Source organism: Phocoena phocoena, chromosome 19, assembly GCF_963924675.1.
Source record: "Phocoena phocoena chromosome 19, mPhoPho1.1, whole genome shotgun sequence".
Classification (NCBI taxonomy): domain Eukaryota; kingdom Metazoa; phylum Chordata; class Mammalia; order Artiodactyla; family Phocoenidae; genus Phocoena; species Phocoena phocoena.
The window spans coordinates 26954080-26974774 of NC_089237.1; the positions used below are offsets into that span (position 1 = coordinate 26954080).

A 20695-nucleotide genomic window follows, 5' to 3' on the forward strand; every position below is an offset into this window, starting at 1 on the left:
AGATTTCCAGCGCTGTCCAAACAAACATTTCCTTTCCCAGGGCCTCAGTCTTCTCCCCTGTGAAGCGGTACTGAAGCTCCTGGCTTGATAGGGAATAAAGAGGACATATTTGGAGGTACTTGTAAAGCGTGTAACACCCAGCAGGCCCTCCATAAGTAGAATTTATCATGCTGATGGCTGGGAGGCCCGGTTGGTGTTCAAAGCTATGTCGAAGGAAAACAGAAAGAGCAGTGTCATCTCAATTCTGCAACAGAGACATCGGGGCAAGGAGGCTGAGGGCAAGCTAGGGAGGGTGAGAGATGCTTAAAACAGGAAAAATTAAAACCAAGTCAGGGTCTGGGCCAACAACTTATCTACAAATAAGGTGTCCCACAGGCCAGGGGTAACTGGGTCCGGGAGGCCTCTCTTTCCCCCAGGCTGGGAATGGGGAATGGGCCAAAGCAGGGTGGGGGACAAGGGGGCGAACAGCCTCTTTATTAACACAATTATTTTATTTGCTGGAAGGTAATCACCCTAAGTGAGGTCAACGCGGCTGGCCCGAGTTGCCATGGCAACGGAGCCCTATCACTTCCAGCAGCTGCAAGGGCTGGAGGTTCCTGAGGAAGGATCCCCCCAGACCTCTCTTCTCCCCCCAGAGAAGGGCTGAATGAGACCTGCAGGTGTTTGCTCTTCCCCCTCCCAGCTCCAGTGACAAACCAAGAGTCCCTGGGAGAACACCCCAGTGCGGGTTCGTGGGGATCCATCCTAGGGGAGAGGGGCCTCTGCGTCCATCATCTCTCTGCATCCCATAATAACCCTGCAAAGAAGTGACTAAGCATCGCCTGACCATTTCACAGATCGCTGTGGATCAGAGAGGCTAGTGACTTGTCCAAAGACACACAGCACTTGAGGATTTGGGGGCTGGAGTCAGAAGACTGAGGCACCATTTGCAGTTGCCTCAGAGACAGGGGCTGTGACATTGACAGGGAGGGATTGGACCAGAGTCTTGAATGATCGTGAAAACTGGTGTGGAGGAAAAGTTGCTAAACTAGAAATCGAAGACGCCTGGGTTTGAGTTCCAGCTCCCCCCTCACAGGTCACGTTACCCTCAGCAAATTCGCTCTGAGCCTCTGTTTATCCAAAGCGTTCTGCATCTGTGACTTGTCAGACTCTGAAAGGTTAAGCAATGACCAAGACATGTTTCCCCATCTGTAAAATGGGCCAACAAAGGCCTGCGCTGGGGACCCAGGACGTCAGTGGTACCTGGTAAACTTGTCCCAGTGTACAAACAAATTAAGAAGCTAGTTCTGTCATTTTCATCCAACTCTCAAAGGGTGTTAGCTCTGCAGAGAAGGGCACAAAACACGCCCTGCCCCCAAATCCTCCAGCCCTGAAGTCCAGGAGACAGCACAGCAGAGGTAGGCCCAAGGAGGAGTACAGCCAGGGCGGGAGCGGGGACGGGGGTCCATTTGGCTTGTGCCCACGGCGTCTATTGCCCCCTGGTGGAGGAGTCTGACACAGCTACAAGGGACAACTCTGCAACCAGAAGGAATTCAGATGGGGGTGGGGAAGGGACAGACAGGTTCAAAGGGAGCATCTGGGCAGGGTCTGTGGGGGCCAGGGGCAGTGAGACTTCAGCTGGGTCTCCCAGAAGGTGGACCCGGGGATGGGAGCAGGAAGGAAGACATTTCAGGTAGTGGAAACCGCCCACAGTAAAAGCCTTCAGACTGTCAGGTGCCACGGGGGCTTGGGGAAGAGGGTTTGGGTAGGGGGAAGGGGTAGAGCAAAGGGACTTCAAGGGGCCCAAGAGGATGTGGGAACCAGCCTGGGGCAGATTGTGGATAGCTTTGACCTTGAGGCTAGGAAGTCTGCGCTTTCTCCTGGAGGCAAGGAGGCGCCATTGAAGGTTTCTGAGCCAGGACAGGAAAGATCTGATTTGCATTTTAGGCTTATCATTTGGACAGGAAGTGGAGGCAAGAAGGCTATGGGAGCCACCTCCTTCCATTAACAAAAGTTAACACCTCATGGCCTGACTGGAGACCTTACAAGCCCTTTTTTAACCACTGCACACAGGCCTCAAGCTGCGTGGGTTCCCTGCCTGGAGGCAGGTGCTGGGGAGGGTGAAGCTCCAGGATCTGCTTCCCACTCTGGCCTCCTTCAGTCAGGGCCCCAACATTGACTGAAGAGCTATGTAAGTCCCCTGAAAGATGAAGGGGGGCAGGGAGGGAGCCCCCTTTACTGAGGGTCTGCTCAGCTCCTTACCTTTTACCCCAGGTCCTCGTGACCGTGGGGCAAGTGCCCTGAAGTAATTATCTCTGTTCCAAAGAAGGAAACCAAGACCTGTCCTAGTTAGGAACAGCCCAGGACCCCCAGGGCCGGGACACAAGCCCAGGTGGGTCTGACCTCAAAGCTCCTCAGACCACAAGCAGGAAGAGAAACCAAGGCCTCAAGGAAGCAAGGCCCCCTCCTCCCGGAAGGAGGACCACTCTGGCCCAGCTACCATGGGGGAGGCATTCTCAAGACCCCTGTCCCCCTCCTGCACACCCCCCCAGTCTCTCCACCAGCCACGTCAGGATCCCAGCCTCCCATGGACACACGCTCACACACACTCATGCTGAGTTCTGGCGTATCGAAGACATTCACAAAGAATGTCACAGTTCACCCAACTTCCCAGTTTAGATGCGCCAACCTCGTCTGAGGCTACCGATCGGAGTCCCTGTCCTGTGCCAGATGACATTGAATAAAGGCAGGAAACAGCAGAGGGGCCGCCCAGGATGGGGTCCATGCCCCCCCAGCCCTGGGGGACCCCGAGTGGGGGAACTGGCAGACAGGAGAACTTCTGAGGAAAGGGTGGGCCCCCCAAGGGGGACAAGGACAGTAGGTATCAGAGAGGCATCTGGGCAGGAAACAGACTCAGAGGCAGGGAGAGAGGCAGAGAGGAAGCAGACAATTCTAGTTCATAGCTGAGCCTGGCAGCAATGCCCAGGGCGCTGGCCACACTCCAGCCGGGTAAGAGCGCCAGCTCGGGCCTAAATTTTAATCAGTGGATCTAAGCCTTGGCCACAGTCAGCAGCAAGGAAGATTAGCAGACACCTGGGAGGGAAGGAGGAGGGTGCACATGGAATCTATCTGGGGGGAAGCGGGGCTCAGCACCCCTTCCCACTCCCTCAATCTCAACAAGCCCCAAGTGAGACACCAAGAAGAACTTACCAACCAGTGAAACCCGAGGATGCCTGAGCAGGGGAGGCTCAAAGCGTTCAGGTCATCCTTAGCTGAGGAGAGAGGTCTCAGCAGAGGAGCTCCAGTGTCCCCGTTGTCCCCTTTAGGCCAGGCTGTGCCCCCCAAGTGCTCTGGAGAGAGGGTGGAAAGTAGGAGGTGACAAAGGGAATCAGCTGCCCAGCATAACTTATTAGCATCTAGGTGAGATTAATCAAGCCCAGAAACCTCGAGCACACCCCTAATTAGTTGCTACTGATAACTATATTTGTCATGCTCTCCAATTACGCCACTGTAAATTTCAGAGTTTAATTGCACCTTGTTCTTCATCGAAGTGTCACTGTTTGCACATGCTCCCCTAATTCTTTAGCAAATTTGACAAAATTCAGCATTAAATATAGATTATCTTTAGATTTCCATAATTAACACAACCAAACTGTCTTGGGCCTAAATATTTCTCCCAGCACCATAAATCTGGCCTGTCCCCGGAACCCGGAGAGCCGCTCCCAGCTCTCCCGGCAGAGGCCGTGGTGAGAACACACATGCACATCTGCGAATTCACATGACATGCCTGTGCAGGGCTGGGGCAGAGGTGGCGGGAGAGGCTTCATTGAGGGCACACACCCAGGGCACGTTCCACCCCCAAATGTGTAGGAGGCCCCATCGAGGCTGCTCGCTGGGGCATCTCAGCTATGTCCCAGGGCTTAGAAGGCCAGTCTAGCACCACGGCTGACCTCTGCCCCTGGCACGTGGGCTAGAGGCCAAGGGCCCAGCCTACAGTCAAGCCATAAGCCACTTCACCCCACGAAGGCCAAAGGGCCCCTGGGTGACCTTTATCCCCATTGAGGCCACCCTTGATGTTGGATGTTGCGCTCGGAACATGGCCCCGGCAGACAGAAATGTCCTCTGTGCCCACCCTCTCCCTGGCACCCTCCCTGCCCAACCTTCTCTCCTAATCCACTCTCTCCAGACTCACCAGGTACATATATGTCCATTCAACTCTAAACATTTACCTGGGGCTCTTAGTTCAGGGGGAAGGGAGGGGAGGGAAGAATTCATGCACCGCCCCCTAACATCAGGCTGTGAATCTTTTCTACCAGCCCCCCAAACCGCAAATCTAACACCCCAACAAAGCCAGCAAGGTGTCCCATTTCCAAGATGACAAAGGGGCAGCAGGGGTAGGTAGGAGAGGGCAGGGAAGCCTATGCCCGCTCCAGAGCCCTCCCAGCCCTTGGCCCCTTGGAGGATCTAGATCCATATCCTGGGTTTACCCCAAGTCAAGTCCCTTCCCCAGGCTGCCTGGTTCATGGGCAGCAGAGCATCAAGAGTTCAACAGCCAGCCAAGCATCATATCCCCTGCTGCAGTCACACACACACACACACACACACACACACACACACACACACACACATTTAGATATATACACAGATACAGAGACAAGTGGACACAAAGATGCACAGAGACACGCCACCGACACCCAGGGACACACACAGACACCCAAAATCACACACTGACACACAAAGACAGACATACACAAACAGAAACACACACCCCTCTGCCCCAGCCTTGTAGGAAGATGGGGCAGCCAGACAGAGAAATTACTCCCTCCCCAGAAATCAGTGGCATATCCAGAACCTCGCTGTGTTGAAGGGCAAGAGCGGGCTGGGGGCTCTGGCGGACAGCTCTCCAGTCCTCTCACCCTCTTAAGAATCCTCAAAGTGTACTAGCAGCAGATTTGCAGGAAAATCAATGGCCTTTAATGAGATTTGATTTTTTGCCCCAATGGCGGGTGCTGGGCTGGGGGTTACATGGGGGATCTCTGGGTACAACATACAAGGAGATGGGCCCAGGCACAGCTTGCAGGGCTGGGAGGGATGGGGCAACCAGCACTGAGGAGGCTCCAGGGCCAGTAGCCATCAGGACAGGCATTGACAGAGGACCAACAGAGGGGAGATGAGGCTGCCATCCAGCCCCACCCAACCAGGCCGAGTGGGCCCCTGGGCCGGCTTGGGCGTCTCCAATGGCCAGGCTGGGTTCTGGATCTGGATCCAGGAGTGTGGATTCCCAGCCTCAGAAGGAATGAGGGGCCGAGGTCCTCCCGGGTCAGAGGGGCTGGCCAAGGCCAAGAACAGTGGGAAGCACCGCAGGGTGGTGGTCGTACAGCCCACTCAAGGTCATTGGCTTTGGAGGGTGGTGGTCGTACAGCCCACTCAAGGTCATTGGCTTTGGAGGGTGGTGAAAGGCAATTACTGAGCACCAGACAGCCTCCAGGCACTTATCGTCATTCTGCAGAAAACCCTGCAAGAGAGGCAATGGCCCCTTGCTCAGCTGAGGAAAGTGAGGATCAGAGAAGTTAAAGAAATTGCCCACAGCCACCCAGGCTGCAAGTGCCCAAGGCAGCACCGGACCAAGGTCTGCCAGGCCCTGAAGTCTATGTTCCCTCAATTCATTCTGCTCGCAAGCAGCACCTCGCAGGTGATGAAGGTGCCACGTCTTCACCTCTCTTCTCCTCCACCAGCCCAGGGCTCCAAGATCCTTGGGCCATCCAGGTCAGAGCTTGGATTCAGGCTCCAGGGTGACGGGAACTCAAGGAATCTCCTCCACAGCTCAATCCCAAATTACAAGACTTCCCCGGACACAGAAGAGTGGACACTTGTCAGGTGGAATCCTGTCTACCCCACCCCACAGGCTGAAGTTCCCTCCTTCCTTACTGAATCATAGAAGGGATCAGAGGCCAGCAACCCAACCTTAACATCATGTGCCTGAAGCCCCTGTGCCACATCCCGCCTGAGTGGTCATCTGAATGCTTGCACTCCTCCAGTGACGGGGAGCTCACTATCTCTAAAGTACCCCATTCAACCTCTGGAATCCTGTTAGATTGAGCTGCTATCTGACTCCCTGAGCCTCCTACTGGGCCCAATCCTGCCCTCTGGATCATTGCTCTGCTCCATGAAAGCGCTTCTGTAATTTGAATACGACGGCCACTGCTCCTACCACTACCACCCACGTGCTTCCGCTCTCCTGGCTAAACACTTCCTCATTCCCTCAACTGCTGCAAACTGTCCTTCCCTATTCCCTCCCACCCACCCACCCAAAGGTGTCAGCAGAATTGTTGACTGCAGAGAGGAGTGGCAATGGATTCTTGGATATGACACCAAAAGCACAGGCAATAAAAGAAAAAATAGATGAATGAGACTACATCAAAATTTAAAACTTCTATAACAAACTAGTGATATTGCATAAAAGAAGCAGACTCAGATATAGAGAACAAACTAGTGGTTACCAGTGGGGGGAGACGGTAGTCTAGGAAATCCTATCACATGCTACATGGATGAACCCTGAAGACATTATGCTAAATGAAACAAGCCAGTCATAAAAAAAAATACTATATGATTCCACATATATGAGTGAAGTTGTCAAATTCACAGAAACAGAAAATAGAATGGTGGTGGGGAGAGGAATGGGGAGTTGTTTAATGGGTGTAGAGTTTCAATTCTGTGAGACGGAAAGATCCACAGATCTGTTTCACAACGATGTGAATATACTTAACTACTGAACTGTACACTAAAAAATGGTTAAGGTGGTAGGCAAAAAAGAAGGAAAAAGCAAAGATTTTGGAATTAGACAAAACTGGGTTTGAGTCCCAGCTCTGCCGTTTCCTAGCTGCATGACCCGGGGCAAGTTGCCAAATGTCTCTGAGCCTCAGTCTCCCCAACTCACCAAGGACTGAGAGATTCTTACTGAGAGGGTTGCTGTGAGCATTATCTGGTTGACAAAGCCAATGAAGGACCTCGAACGTGGTCACCGTTGGAGGGATAAATTAGGAGGATGGGATTAACATATACACACTACTGTATATAAACTAGATAACCAACAGGACCTACTTTATAGCACAGAGAACTATACTCAATATTTTGTAATAACTTATAAGGGAAAAGAATATATACCCACACATACATATATATCACTGAACCACTGCGCTGTATACCTGAAACAAACACAATGTTGTAAACCAAGTATACTTCAGTTAAAAACCAAAACATAAACAAAAAAAGAACAAAAAAAACCCCAAAACAAACAAACAAAACCTCCGGGCATGGCTGGAGCATCAGAATCATATTCTAGAAGCTACCCTTGTGTGGGAGCTGCTCGGGCCTCTCAGATTGGAGCTGGGGCAGCTGACAGCCCTGGACTGGCTGTCCACCCCCAGCCATGCACGTGCCTACCCACCCCCACATTCTCCCTCCCACCCATTTCCTCCTGCTCTCCTTATTCCTCACTCTACCACCAACCTCCTTGGGAGCCTAGAGCACACCAAGCCTGGCCCCACCAGAGGGTCTCTGCTCATACTTGGTGTTTCCACTGCCCAGAATGCTCTCAGAGGGCTCACCCCTTCTCTTTCTTCAGGTCTTTGCATAAAGCTCACCTTTTCAAGGGGGCCTATCCCTAACTACACTATTCAAAATGGAGCCTTCCCCCAAACTGTACTTCCATCCCCCTTTCCCTGCTCTATTTCTTGCATAACACACTATATAATTTTACTTATTGATTTTTGCTGACTCACTCACTGCTGTATCCCCAGCTGGCATATAGTAGATGCTCAATAAATACTTGTTAAATGACAGCATGAGCTAAGCTTGGCTGTCTGTCCTCAGAGGCCCTCTGCCCCGCCCTCTATTCCCATCCTAGCGGCAGGGTCTGCAGCTTTAAGGACTCCCACTCCCAGGTCCTGGCAGGAGCCCTTCTTGCCTTGCAGCCCCAGGTTCTACAACTGCCACTCCATCAGCCCGGGCACCGATCCTGTCCGTCAATGTTGGCCTCCGGCAGCCACACTTGGATGCCCACCCCAATCGATAACTAGCGGCTGCCATCGATCTGCCCTACAGGGTAGAGCCAGAGGAGAGGAAAAGAGAGGGACATACAGGATGTGGAGACACAGCCCCAGAGAGGGAGCAGCAACAGGGACCCCCAGTGACAGGCAGACAGGATGGAGATCATCAGAAAACAGAGGCAGAGCTGAGAAGGAGAGAAAGAACCAGACCCTGAGCTAAGAAGGGTAAAGAGGCTGACACAGAGGGAGGCCCCCAAGAGAGACAGAAGAGGGGGGCAAGGAAGAGTTCTGAAGGCCTACCTTGTGCCCAGGGCATTTCCTCTCAAGCCCCAGCACAACCCTGGGAGAAAGCCAGTTTGGGCACCATTTTACAGGGAGGAAACTAAGCTGAGAGGTTCGGAAACTCAGCTAAGGCCTGAGCCTTTAGGTGTGGGAGCAGATCCAGGATTTAAACCCAAGTCTGGGTGTCTCTAGGACACATGCCACCCACAGCAGCCCTGGGCTGTCACTCTGGCCTCCCAGCCTGAGCATAACACCCACAACTGAGCCAGGAGCTGGTGGAGGTGCTCCCGCACTGGGATGACCCACTGAGAGCTTGTCGAGATGGTCGGGAAGAGGTGGAGTGGGGAGACAGGGTGGGGTGCTGCATGGGGGAGGGGCCTGGTGTTGGGGTGAGGGAAGGTGGCTGTGTGCAGATGTGGCTTGGCCTCCTGAGCAGCAGCCTCCTAGCGGACGCTTGGGCTGCAGGTCCTCTCCTGCCAACCCCAGCTCCCCACCCTCTCTCCCTTCCCTCCTTCCCTCCTTCCCAAACCCTTCGGACTGCCACACCAGGACCCTGGGCCAGTTACTCAACCCCTCAGGGTCCATTTCCTGTCTATAAACCAAAGGTAATAACAGTGCCCACCCCAAAGCATCCTAAGGATTAAAGGAGATGAGGCATGTAAAACTGCTAGCGCATGGCACGTACATAATAAACATTCGTCCCATCACCACCATCATCATCACCATAATCACCATCATCATCATCACCCTGCTGCCAGCACACCGCTTGCGGGTCCCATACTCACCATGGCGAGGCTGTTGTGTATGTGTATTGGTCTCAGGGCTCTGACTTAAACAAGATCCAGCCCCTGGCAGTGCCTGACCTGCAGCTAGTACCCCCATCTAAGGGAGGGGCATCTGTGCAAGATGGGTCTCAGCAGGGCTGAGGGCTGAGGGGTTCTACAGAGCATCCCCTCAGCCCTCGATTAGCTTCTTTGTTTCAGAGAATCAAGAGCAGCTGTGGCTGGAGGACCATTTGCATCTTGCCTCTGAAAGGTGAAAGGTCAGGACCAGCTGGAAACATGCTGAGAGATTTGCCCCCCACCCCACCATAGAGAAGAGGAGGGGGAGGCAATTAGTCTCCCATCTCAGGACCTATTTGCTTGTTCATTCATGGTTTTTAAACCCCCAGTATGTGCCTGGCCCTGTGCTGGGACCCGGGAATACAAAAGGAGTAAAGCTAACTAACTCCTGCCCCAGAGTCTAAAGGAGGGGAGTGGGTGTTCCTAGGCAGTGGGAGGGGCTTAGTGTCTGCAGAGGCCTGCGGGGAGGCCTGTGAGGCTGCTTGCAAGAAGGGACCAAGCCCACTGTCTTACTGTCTCCCTCGTTTGCTGACTTGTGTCTCATTTTCTTCTTTCTGAAGGAAACCGTTCAGCCCACTGATGTTTTTTTGAGGTGACAGATAAACCACAAAAGGTACCACTTTTTAGAGTCTCCCTTCTGACACCCACAAACCTCAGCAAAAAGCAGGGTGTCTGAGGCGGACCAGGATAGGGGCGCAGAGGTCGCGGGGGGTGGGAAGCCCGGGCCCAGCCCCTCCTCCCGGCCCGCCGCAGCTGGTGAAGGGTGTCCTCTGAAATGGAATATTGTGACAGAGAGGGCACGCAGGGGGCGAAGGACAGGCATTTCCATAAGAATCCTTCTTGGAGTGTAGTGGAGGGGAACCTTGTTTAGAAGCAGCCTTCCCAGAGCCCGAGGTATAAATCTCCCCGTCGCAATTCAATGACCAGCCCCACTCCCTTTCCCAGTCTGGGGAGGAAACTGGGACAATTAACTGGGGCAAAGTTCACGCCCTTTCCTGCTTCTTTGAACCTAATGGTCCTCAGGGCTCTGGCCCTGCTCCCCTACCCCAGTTGGCTAAACAAAGTCCTGCGGTTTAAAATGACAATTCTGAGAGCAGTTGTTGTTCCCTGTAAAATAACAACGACGACTGCCATTGTAGAGAGTTTAACAATTTACCAGGCTGTGAGTATCGTGTCCACATTTTACAGAACTGAATAAATGTCCTAGAGGACGGCCACTTGCCTTAGGTCATCCAGCTAGGAAGAGGTGGGTCAGGATGCGAACCCAAGATCAAGCTATGTTCACACCGAGTCACGGGAGATTCGAGATTCAAAAGGAAGGAAGAAGCGGCCAGGCTGGGATGCAGTGGGGATGAGAGGTTGATGGGGGAGGGGAGAGGAAGGGGCAGCCTCAGGTGCTACACCCCCTGACTAAGCCCCCAGGACCTTGGGGGGAGGGGACAGTGACAGCCTCCAAGCCAGTGGACACCTCTCTCCCACATAAAACTCGCTGTATGTGGGTCTGAACACAGACCCAGGAGTGGGGAGCAGGGAGCTCTAGGAGGCACCTCCCCCAGCAGGATGAGCTGAAGACCACCAGGGAGGTGTTAATGAAACAGAGAAGCTGCGAATAGACCCAGGAGTGATTCCAATCTGACACCTCCACCCAGCCCCCACCAGTAATGAGCTGGGACCTGCCCTTCTCCCCAGAGAGGGGGACTCCTTGGGCATCTCTGTAGCCTCCAATGCCTCCTTTGATCACCATCATCATCATTCTTATCATTGTCATTACTTTCACTGACATAAAAAAGCTCACATTTATTGAGCACCTACTGTGTCGCCGGCACCGTGCTAAGTCCTTTTTATACATCCAATCGTTAATGCTCACAGTGACCTCTATGATAGGTACTGTTCCTATCTCCATTTCACAGATGAAGAAACTGCGGTTCAATCAGGTTAAGTGACTGGCCTGAGGCCAATATTTGGACCCAATATTTGGACCTAGGACTGTCTGATTCAGAAGTGTGTGATTTTTTTTTTCTTTTTTTAATTGATGTAGAGTTGATTTACGATGTTAATTCCTGCTGTACAGCAAATTCTTTCCCGTATTCTTTTCCATTATGGATTATCCAAGGACATTGAATATAGTTCCCTAAGAAGTGTGTTCCTAATGCTTTCGCCACCGGGCCTCTGACCAGACCCACACAGTCCTCAGCAGGAAGGTGGGAGGGGTGTCTGGGGAGAGGCTGGGAAGCCCAATCCTTGGGGCACTGGGGACCGGCCCACACCTCCACGAAGGGAGGTATGTGTGTGTGGCCCCGGGGCTAGAGCCGGCCTGGTGAGTAAAGGCAACACCGTGTGTCCTGGAAGTTCCAGAACTGGAAAGAAAGAAGAGCAGGATCCCAGCCTCCCTGGGCGCTCTCGCTGGGTCTCCTTTCCATCTGTGTGCAGTAAGAGTTGGGCCAGGGGGCTCTGAGGAAGGACCTCCAGCTCTGCTCACTGCCTGGGGAAGGGGCTGGAGAGGGGTGTTGGCTGGGGAGGCCTGAAGTAGTGGGCTGGGGGTGCTAGGAAGACCCCTGCCTCCTGGCCCAGGAGGGAGGGGCTGAGCAGCTCTGAGAGTGGAGTCCCATGTTTGTAAACATCATTAATCAGGGATTAGCAGATGGGCATGCTAACTGCACCTGTGGAAGCCAGAGACCTCAAGGTTGATTACATTTGCAAACTGTGGGGCCCCCTGGCGCCTGGCCCTGCAGGAGGGGGGAGGGGGTCGAGTTTAGGACCCCAGCCTGGGGGAGGGTACTGGCCATTTAAGCTCCTGCCAAAAAAAGAAAAAGATGCCAGCCCTGGAGGGGGGCAGGGGTGCTGGCCACAACTGAGCTGCTCTGGGAACACCAACCTTCTGAGACCTGTCTGCTCTTGGCTGGGGGACCCTGACAGAGGAGGGTCCTGCAAATGTCATTTCAACCCCTGCCCCTCCCCCAACTCCCTCTGTTCTTGGCGGTAAACCATTGTGTATTGCAGCTGAAAGGGGCCCTAGAGCCTATGGGGAAGTTGAGGCCAGGTTGGTAGGAGGGCAGAGCCCAGTGCCCTGACCTCTAGGTTGGCCCCCAGGTGCTGTGAGAACACCTTGAAGTCTGAGGGCATGGGGCTGAGGGCTTTACGTGCACCATCTCATAATGATCCATATCACGATCCTCCAAGGTGGACACTACTGTCCCCATTTACAGATGAGGAAAACCAAGGCTTGGAAAAGTTAAAGGACATGTCCACATTTACACCACTAGCAAGTGTCAGACTTGGAACTCAAAGCAAACACTGCTGAATAGCCAAGGTCATGTTCTCAGCCACCACTGTGCTCTCCTCTGGCTGCATCCCGTCCCTGCCGCCCTTTATACCCACGGCCACAGCCACCCCAGCTCCTGGGCTTTTAACCGCGCTTGCTGAGCTGAGCAGCCTCTATGAAGCCAGCACCAGAGGCCACGTGCAAAGAGAAGCAGGCCTCATCCTCGGCCTTAGGGCCTCAGGTGCATTTTCTTCGTCTTGGGAGTGCCTGGTTTGCATGACATAACTACACACCTGTGTGTACCTGGCAGGTAATTAGGGCCTCAGTTCCCTTTGGTCCAAGTGAACCTGTCTTCCCAGAGGACAGCCAGCCTGCTGCCCAGGGGGTGAAGCAGGGAGGAGCCGCCTGGGCCTGGCTGTTTGCCCAGGGGAGTGGCCCTCTAGGTGGCCCAGACCACTGGGAATCAGAAAGCTGATGACAGCAGGCTCAAGGCAGGTTAGATAGGGTTCCAGACACCACGGAGGAGTCCGTGGGAAGGAGGGGGCTCTGGACCCCAAGGACACCAAACCCCAACTTCTAGGTTCCATGCTGGGTTTAGTTCTAGAGAGCAGAACTAAATTCTGTACCCACACATGCAGGGGAGCACCAGGACACCTCAGTTTGTTTTCATCAGGTCTATTAGTCTGGGTTCTCCAGAGAAACAGAACCAGTAGGATATATATATATATAAACATCCACATACAGATACACACTATGTATGTTATAAGGAATTGGGTCATGTGATTATAGAGGTTGACAAGCCCCAAGTTCCGCAGGGTGGGGCTAGACACTCAGAAGAGCTGATGATATAGTCCCCATCTGAAGGCCAGCCAGCTTGAGACCCAGGAAGAGGCCATGTTTCAGTTCCAAAAAGCAGGGAGAATCCTCTTACTTGCAGAAGGGTCAGCCTTTTTGTTCTATTCGGATCTTCAACTGATTGGATAAGGCCCATCACACTGGGGAGGGCAATCTGCTTTACTCAGTCTACCAATTTAAATGCTAGTCTCATCCAAACACACCATCACAGAACCACCAAGAATAATGTTTGACCAAATATCCAGTCACCCCATGGCCCAGTCAGGTTGACACATAAATTGAACCCTCACATCCAGGTTTGTATTATCATGTGTCAGTCTTGGGGTGCACAGCCCTGTAGTTTACAGAATACTTTTTATTTTTACAAACTCCCTATTGGGGAGGGGGTAGCTGGAGCAGGTAGTGATGGCACTATCCCTATTTTACAGATGAGGAGACTAAGACACCATCCGGATAGGAAGCCACAGAGTCAGGGCTGGATCCAGCATCTTCTGAAGAACCTTGGGGACAGGTGAAAGGTTGCTTGGCCCAAACTTTCAGGCATGCACTCAAAAGCACAGGTGTGAATGATGTGGAAGCAGCTGGACACCTGCGGGTGGTCTGAGAGCCAGTGATTCTCGAACTGGTTGCACGCTGGCATCAGCTGGGGAACTCTTAAGAAATGCTGGTGCCTGACACCTTCCCCAGACATGCCGATCTAATCAGCCTGGTGCCTCTGGGCACCTGGACTATTAAATGATGCCTCCACCCACCCACTCCCTGATCCCAGGACACTAAGGCACAGTCACAGTTAAAAACCACACTAGGCTCTTGGTCAAGAGTGCAGCAGGGATATGGGAGGTGGTGTAGTACACCCAAGATGGACACGTGCCAGCAGAGGTCAGAGCCTGTGTGGCAGTCAGGGACAGAGCTCAAGGGGGGACCCGGGCAATGGAGATCTATGGCGTTTATGAAGGGATTTCTTCCTCCTTCTTGAGAGGAATAACTTTGAATTTAAAGCCATCTAAGGCATTTTTTTTTTTTTTTTTTTAAACAAACTCCCACATTAGTCCCAGTGAGAGATCGCTGATGCCTTTATTACGCAATTTGTTTTTTTTTGTTTTTTTGTTTTTTTTTGCGGTACGCGGGCCTCTCACTGCTGTGGCCTCTCCCGCTGCGGAGCACAGGCTCCGGACGCGCAGGCCCAGCGGCCATGGCCCACGGGCCCAGCCGCTCCGCGGCACGTGGGATCCTCCCGGACCGGGGCACGAACCCGCGTCCCCTGCATCGGCAGGCGGACTCTCCACCACTGCGCCACCAGGGAAGCCCTAAGGCATTTTTAAAACAAATTCAAATGTCTTTCTAAACTGGCATCACCATTAGAATTCCAAGATAAATCCATCCCACAGAGAAAAGGGCAGTACTACTTACCAAGCACCTATGATACGTAAGGCACTGAGTTCCTATCACCCTCTATATCCTCCCGGCCACCCAAGAAGGTACGATTATCCCCCTTTGACGGAGAAGGGGGCTGAGGCGCAGGTGGGTAATGAAATGGCCAAGGTCACACAGCAACGGGATCCGCACCTAGGGCTGCTGTCCTCCAGATCCATGCTCCAGAGCACTGGTTCTCAACCAGGAGCGATTCTATCCCCCAGGGGACATGTGGCAGTGTCTGGAGACATTTTTGGTTGTCACAACTAGGGGGAGAAGGGTGCTACCAGCATCTGGGCCTCTGGGCAGAGGCCAGAGATGCTGCTAAACGTCCTACAATGCATAGGACAGGCCTTCACGACAGTTACCCAGCCCAGAACGTCAGTATTGCTGAGGCTGAGAAAACTAGTGGTTCCCAGACTGGGTTGCACATGAAACCCATCTGGGAAGCTTTAAAAATTCAGATGTTCATGTTGCACACTGACCAATTACATCAGGCTGGGAGGGGTGGGTCCCCAGTGTCACTTGTTTTTTAAAGTTTGCCAGGTGGTTCCAATGTGCAGCCAACACTGCTCTAAGTTACTTATCCTAGTGGCCTCTGCTCCACTTGTGGGACCCTGGGGGAGGAGTACCAAAGTTGTCTGGGTTGTACAATAAACAGCAATGCTGCCAGGTCCTCACCGCCTCCCAGAATCAAAGGCCAAGGCTCTGGTTCGGCGGGTCCCTCCACAGAGGCAGACTGACTGATGACTCACCATGGGGGTTACTGGTGGGCCAGTAGGGTGAGAGATATTTGTTAATCGTTCCCCTGCCTCTGGGTGGGGGGGGGGGGGGGGCGGGCGGGGAGGGCCACAGCCAGGAATCTCCCCAGGTGGCTGTGAAAGCCGCCGGAATACTATGGACCAAAGAGCGAGGCTGCCACCTAATGGAGAAATCAGATATAATGGCTCACTGGTTGAGGGCCTGCTGGATACCAGGTGATGTTTTATTGGATTCTCACAACAGCCCTGTGAGAGAGGTGGAGACAAGGGCCCCCAGACACAAAAAGATGAAGCCACGTGCGCAAGGCCCCAGTAGGGCAGGGTTTGAGCCTGGATTTGCACCTGTCTGGCCCGCAAGAGAGCCCCGGGCTTCCCTCTACATTCTCACGCTGGTCCAAGAGGAAGAGGACCCCTGGACTGGGCCGCTTGATTCCCTTCTGATGTCTGAACTTCCCCTTGACTTCCAGGCAGGGCCTGGAAAGAAAGAGACCCTCTGTCCCAGCACAGCCTGGAAATTAACAAGCTGCCATCTCCAATTGCAAGTCCAAAGCTAAAACGGGAAACTGAACTTCCTCTGGTCTCCACCACAAAGCTCCCAGCCTCGGGAGAGCGGTTTATAAACATGGGCCTGGGTGCACATACTCAGGCAAGAAGGCAAGAGACCCCAGCACATTCAAGCGTGTGGATGTGTGTGCCCCCACAGCACACACACACCTCGGACGGTCCAAGTCAGCCCCCGTCTTGCCTCTCTTTTTCTCATCCCGAGGACAGTCCTGGGTGCTGAGCCACTCTGGGCACTTCAGACGAGGCCGAGGGATCTTGGGGGCCTTGAAGAGGTTGCTCTCTCTTCCCTTCCACCGGGAAACCCGTCCTCTGGCTGCAAATGGAGTGAAGAAGAATTCCTGCACAGACAGAAGGACAACGATGGAGAAGAGGAGGGAACATGTGCCAGGCACTCCCTCACCTCATCCTCAAGAGGATGTAGGTATTTTCCTCATTTGGCACATAAAGCAACAGAGACACAGAAAGACTGAGAAACTTGTTTAGGATGAACCAGCTGTACATGTGTGATTAAAGGGAGAGAAGTAAGGGGAGTGGAGACTCACCTGCAGCCACGGAGACATTTAAGGATTCGAGTCCAGGAGGCAGCTGCCGGCCGGGCCGGATGCTAAGGAGAAGCTGGCAGGAGGCCTGCACCTCCCGGGACAGACCAGAGCCCTCGTTCCCTGCAGGGTACGGGGGCCAGAGGGTTAGGGAGGCCCCAGCTGTTCACACAGGCACTCAGAAAATGCACGTTTGAGCACAGAAAAGCAGGGGCATCCACCTACCCAGCACTAAAAGAGTAGGCCGGTCCCAGAGGAACTCCAAGCAATTAGTGATGGGGATCTCAGAAGACAGGGAGATCTCAGGCCCCGGGCAGCCCACCGTGCCAGCCACGAGCCAGCCCTGCCGGGATTTGGCCTGAAACAGGGAAGAAGAAATCATGCTCGCTCACCAAACCTTCATCAGAGCCCCGGCCTTGCCCATATATTCATTCCCTCACTGAGCCACTAGATTCAGTCAGTAGTTATTAAGCACCTAGAACGGGCAGGTTCTGTTCTAGGCACTCGCATAAGGCAATGAACAAAACAGGCCCAAATCCCATCCTCGTAGAAGGGTGGTCAGGGAATGCCTCACTGAAGTGACATTTGAATGCAGACCTGAAGGAGGTGAGGGAGCACCACGTAGACATCTGGGGGAGGAATATTCTAGGCAGAGATCAGTAAGTGCAAAGGCCCAGAGGCGGGTGCTTACCTGGCATGCATGAGGAACAGCAGAACAAGGTGGCCAGTGGAAAGGGAGCCACTGAGACAGGAGAGGAAACAAAGGGCCACGTGAGGTAGGACCTCAAAAGCCACTGGAAGGCCTTTGGCTTTTACTCTGAGAGATGCAAAGGCTTTGAAAGTTTTTTGAGCAGAGAACTAGTAACATGGTCTGACTTATGTCTCTACAGAATCACTCTATGTTGAGAGCCACTAGCAGAAACAAGCAGACCAGTTAGGTTTCTGCAATGATACATGCTAGAGATGATGGTGTTGGACCAGAGTGGTAACAGTGGAGATGGTGAGAAATGGTGAGAATGTGGAAATAACATCAAGGTAAAAACAAAAGGATATGCCAACAGGTGGGACATGGTGAGAGTAGGAAGAATCAAGGAGGGTGCCAAGGTTTTGGGGCGTAAACAACCAAAGGCACAGAGGAGTTGCCATCAATTGAGCTGGGTAAGTCTGCAAAAGGAACAGGAACAACATTTGGAAATCTTGTTTGAAATGACCATAAGACAGAAAAAAAGAGCTGTTGAGCAGGCAACTACATATGTAAATCTGAGGTTCAGGAGCAAGATCCAGGAGGGATCCAAGTTTGGGAGGCATTCGAATATAGATGGCATTTAAAGCCATCAGATTGGATGCGGCCAACAAGAAATGAATATATACAGAAAAGAGATCCAAGGGCTGTGACTTGGGAGCCCTGGGAGAGGATGGTCAGGGAAGCTGCTAAATACAGGGCAGTACTGCCCCCTTGTGTCCAGCAAGGGAAGCACAGCTGAAGAAAAATGTGTATGGACCAGGAGAGGGGTTTTACTAATACTTAGGTTTGCCCCTTCCTTCTTAGGTATCGAAGTGGTTTTTTTGGTGGTGGTGGTGGTTTTGAGGGTTTCTTTTGTTGCTTTGTTTCTTCGCTTGTGGGAGGGACGAGGGGAAAGGCATAGACTAGTCCCTGTTCAGGTTGCCTTTCAGGCCGCGCCCCTCCTGGAGGAACCAGGAGCCATCTGTTCCTCACAGCTGAGCATTTACTGAATACCTGCTTACTGGGCAGTGAGGCACTGCGTACACCGCAGGAGGCGCAAAGATGTACGCCTCGGAAGGGAGTGCAGTAAAAGTCCCTAACATCAGATTCTGCTCCGTGCGTGTGCGCTTTCATTTTTTTTGGCCGCGCCGCGGGGCGTGTGGGATCTTAGACTCCGACCGCGGATGGAACCCGCCCCCCCTGAATTTGAAGCGCGGAGTCTTAACCACTGGACTGCCAGGGAAGTCCTACCATGTGTGGTTTTTAAAACTCCGGGATCTTTCTCTTCCTAAAGGGATTTAGAAGGATGTAGGAAGCGATACCAACACGCCCTCTTCTCTCCCTTTCGTCCATCAGCTGCTAGCTGGGGGCCCTTGGAGAGACTTAACTTGGCTCATTTCTTCTCCTTTACTGACACCCCGCCTCCCCTCCTTCTCCGCGCCATTACCTGTAAAAAACCGGCCAGGTCATCAGTGGAGAACACGTCCATCACCTCCATAGCCCCGGCGCTGGCCTTGCTGACTACAGGACTGAGCGGGCAGCTGCAAGGTTTCCCCATGCCACCGTATGAGGCTGGGTGATCTCAAGCCCGGTGCCGTGCCCTCCCCCCAGCCTCCCAGAGTTAGGGGTGAGAATTTTGGCGTTGGGGAGGCCTGGCTGAGGGACCACCCAAGGGTCAAGGTGCTTAGGAACTCGGCTGCGCCTCCAAAGTGGGGCACACGGGGAATAAGGGGAGGCCATGCCTGTTTCTCCGGCTGGTGATGACTTTATCCACTCCGAGAAAGTGAGCGGAGCGCAGCACGGCCCCAAGATTCCGGGGATCCTGTAGCCCCTCGAGGACGAGCCACAGCTGCTGGGGGTCGTCTCCTGGCCGAGCCTCCCCGGCCTCAGCCCAGGGCCGGGGCCGCAGCGGGCTCACTTCCATGCAGACGCCCTGGTGGACCTGGTAGCGGCACAGGACGTCCAGCTTCCGCCGACTGGGCCGCAGAACCGGGATGTCCCACGCCTCAGCCGCGCGCAGCAGCTCGGCCCGCTCCCCCTGCAGCCGGGACCTACCGGCCTGGAGCAGGAGCCGGGCCACGCGGCGGCGGGCGGCCCGCAGAGCCAGAAGACACGGGGACAAGCCGAACAGAAGCTCCAGCCCCCCGGCCGGCCGCGGAGTCGGCGCCAGGTCATCCAGGAGCAGGCGGCTTAGCTCCTCCCCGCCGGGCCGCGCCCCACGCCCCGACGCTTGGGAGAAAGGACGCGTGAGGAGGCGACCGCAGCAATGCCAGGTCGCGCCCCCGACGGCCGAGAGCAGTGCCATGGTCGATGCCCCAGCTGCGTCCTCAGGAGTAGTCAACCCCGCTGGGGCGCGCTCTCAGGCCCCGAAAGCGGGTGAAGGGGACCCGAAGGCTGCTCCCGGCCCACCCGCTCAGATACAGGAAAGGCCAGGATTCCCAGTCGTGTGCTGGCCAGGACCCGGCCGCGGAACTTAGACAGGCCCCTCCCGGCCCCGACGTGAGCCACTCCGCTTCCGCGTTCGGACGGCCCCGCCCCCGGCCTGGAGCCGCACGGCGCATGCCCACAGCGCCCCCTGCAGGGCCGGCTGAGCGACGACTTCCACCGCCCAGTCACTGGCCCGAGGGGTGCTCGCCGGGGAGCTGACCCTACTGTGGGCTGCGTTCTGCACCCTTCAAGGTCCCAGGAGGCTGGAGGACCTCATTTACCCTGGTTCCAGCAAAGGACACTTTAAGGGGATGTATTGGCTTTCCTATTCAACCTGGTTAGTCGTGGTGACTCCCTCCCCACATCCGGTCCTCCACCGGGCGCTGGTGACTTTCCTCAGAAGATTCTCCCACATCCAGCCCCTCCTCTACACCTCCATTGCCTGTCAAACCATCGGCACCCGTCAGCAGGACCCCACCAATAACTTCCTGTGCCATGGTGCTGATTCTCTAAGTGACAGCTCTGTGCCTGACCTGCACCTGCTGACAAACCAACCCATGCCCTTGGCCCACAGGTAATGGCCAGACTCCTTGCTCAGCACTCAGACCTCCGGGGGATCCAGGCAAGGAGCTACCTTTTCAACCCCACCTCACTCCTGCACTAAGTTCTGTGCTGTTCCCACAACACTGCATGCTCTTCCAGGCCTCCCCGCCTTGCAAGCCCTGTTGTCTTCTTTTCTGGCAGGCAAACTCCTACCCATTTTCAGGACCCAGCTCAAAGGTAATCCACACTCCACGAGTGATGCCCCCAATCCATCCACCTTCCCACTCTCCTGGAAGAAACTCTGAGACACAACCATTCCTGATCACAGCAAGGGGGAAGACCTGAAAGACACTTCTGAAGCCAAGGCAGGTTGTCGTAGTTTTTCTTTTTTAATGATCACAGTGAAACCACATGGGAGGCAGGCCCTGGTACTCTGCTGCCATAGAGTGGAGTGAG

At 54.1% G+C, this 20695-nt stretch overlaps 1 protein-coding gene across 1 annotated transcript; it reads right to left on the reverse strand.

Annotated features, from left to right (window-relative positions):
• Positions 1–16198: 16198 nt before the first annotated feature.
• On the reverse strand, positions 16199–19574 carry MRM1 (mitochondrial rRNA methyltransferase 1). The gene is made up of 5 exons (XM_065897802.1): positions 19012–19574; positions 18717–18810; positions 16771–16903; positions 16549–16668; positions 16199–16344 (listed from the first exon to the last, which is right to left on the reverse strand). Exons 1-5 carry the CDS (start codon positions 19572–19574, stop codon positions 16199–16201), a joined length of 1056 nt encoding a protein of 351 aa, XP_065753874.1.
• Positions 19575–20695: the final 1121 nt, after the last annotated feature.

Excerpts from the sequence above, each read along its gene's own strand:
- MRM1 (XM_065897802.1), bottom strand. The coding sequence starts at position 19,574 with ATGGCACTGCTCTCGGCCGTCGGGGGCGCGACCTGGCATTGCTGCGGT. Across the intron at positions 16,669-16,770 it reads GCCTACTCTTTTAGTGCTGG|GGAACGAGGGCTCTGGTCTG; the intron begins GTAGGTGGATGC and ends CGTACCCTGCAG. Across the intron at positions 16,345-16,548 it reads AAATGTCTCCGTGGCTGCAG|GAATTCTTCTTCACTCCATT; the intron begins GTGAGTCTCCAC and ends CTGTCTGTGCAG.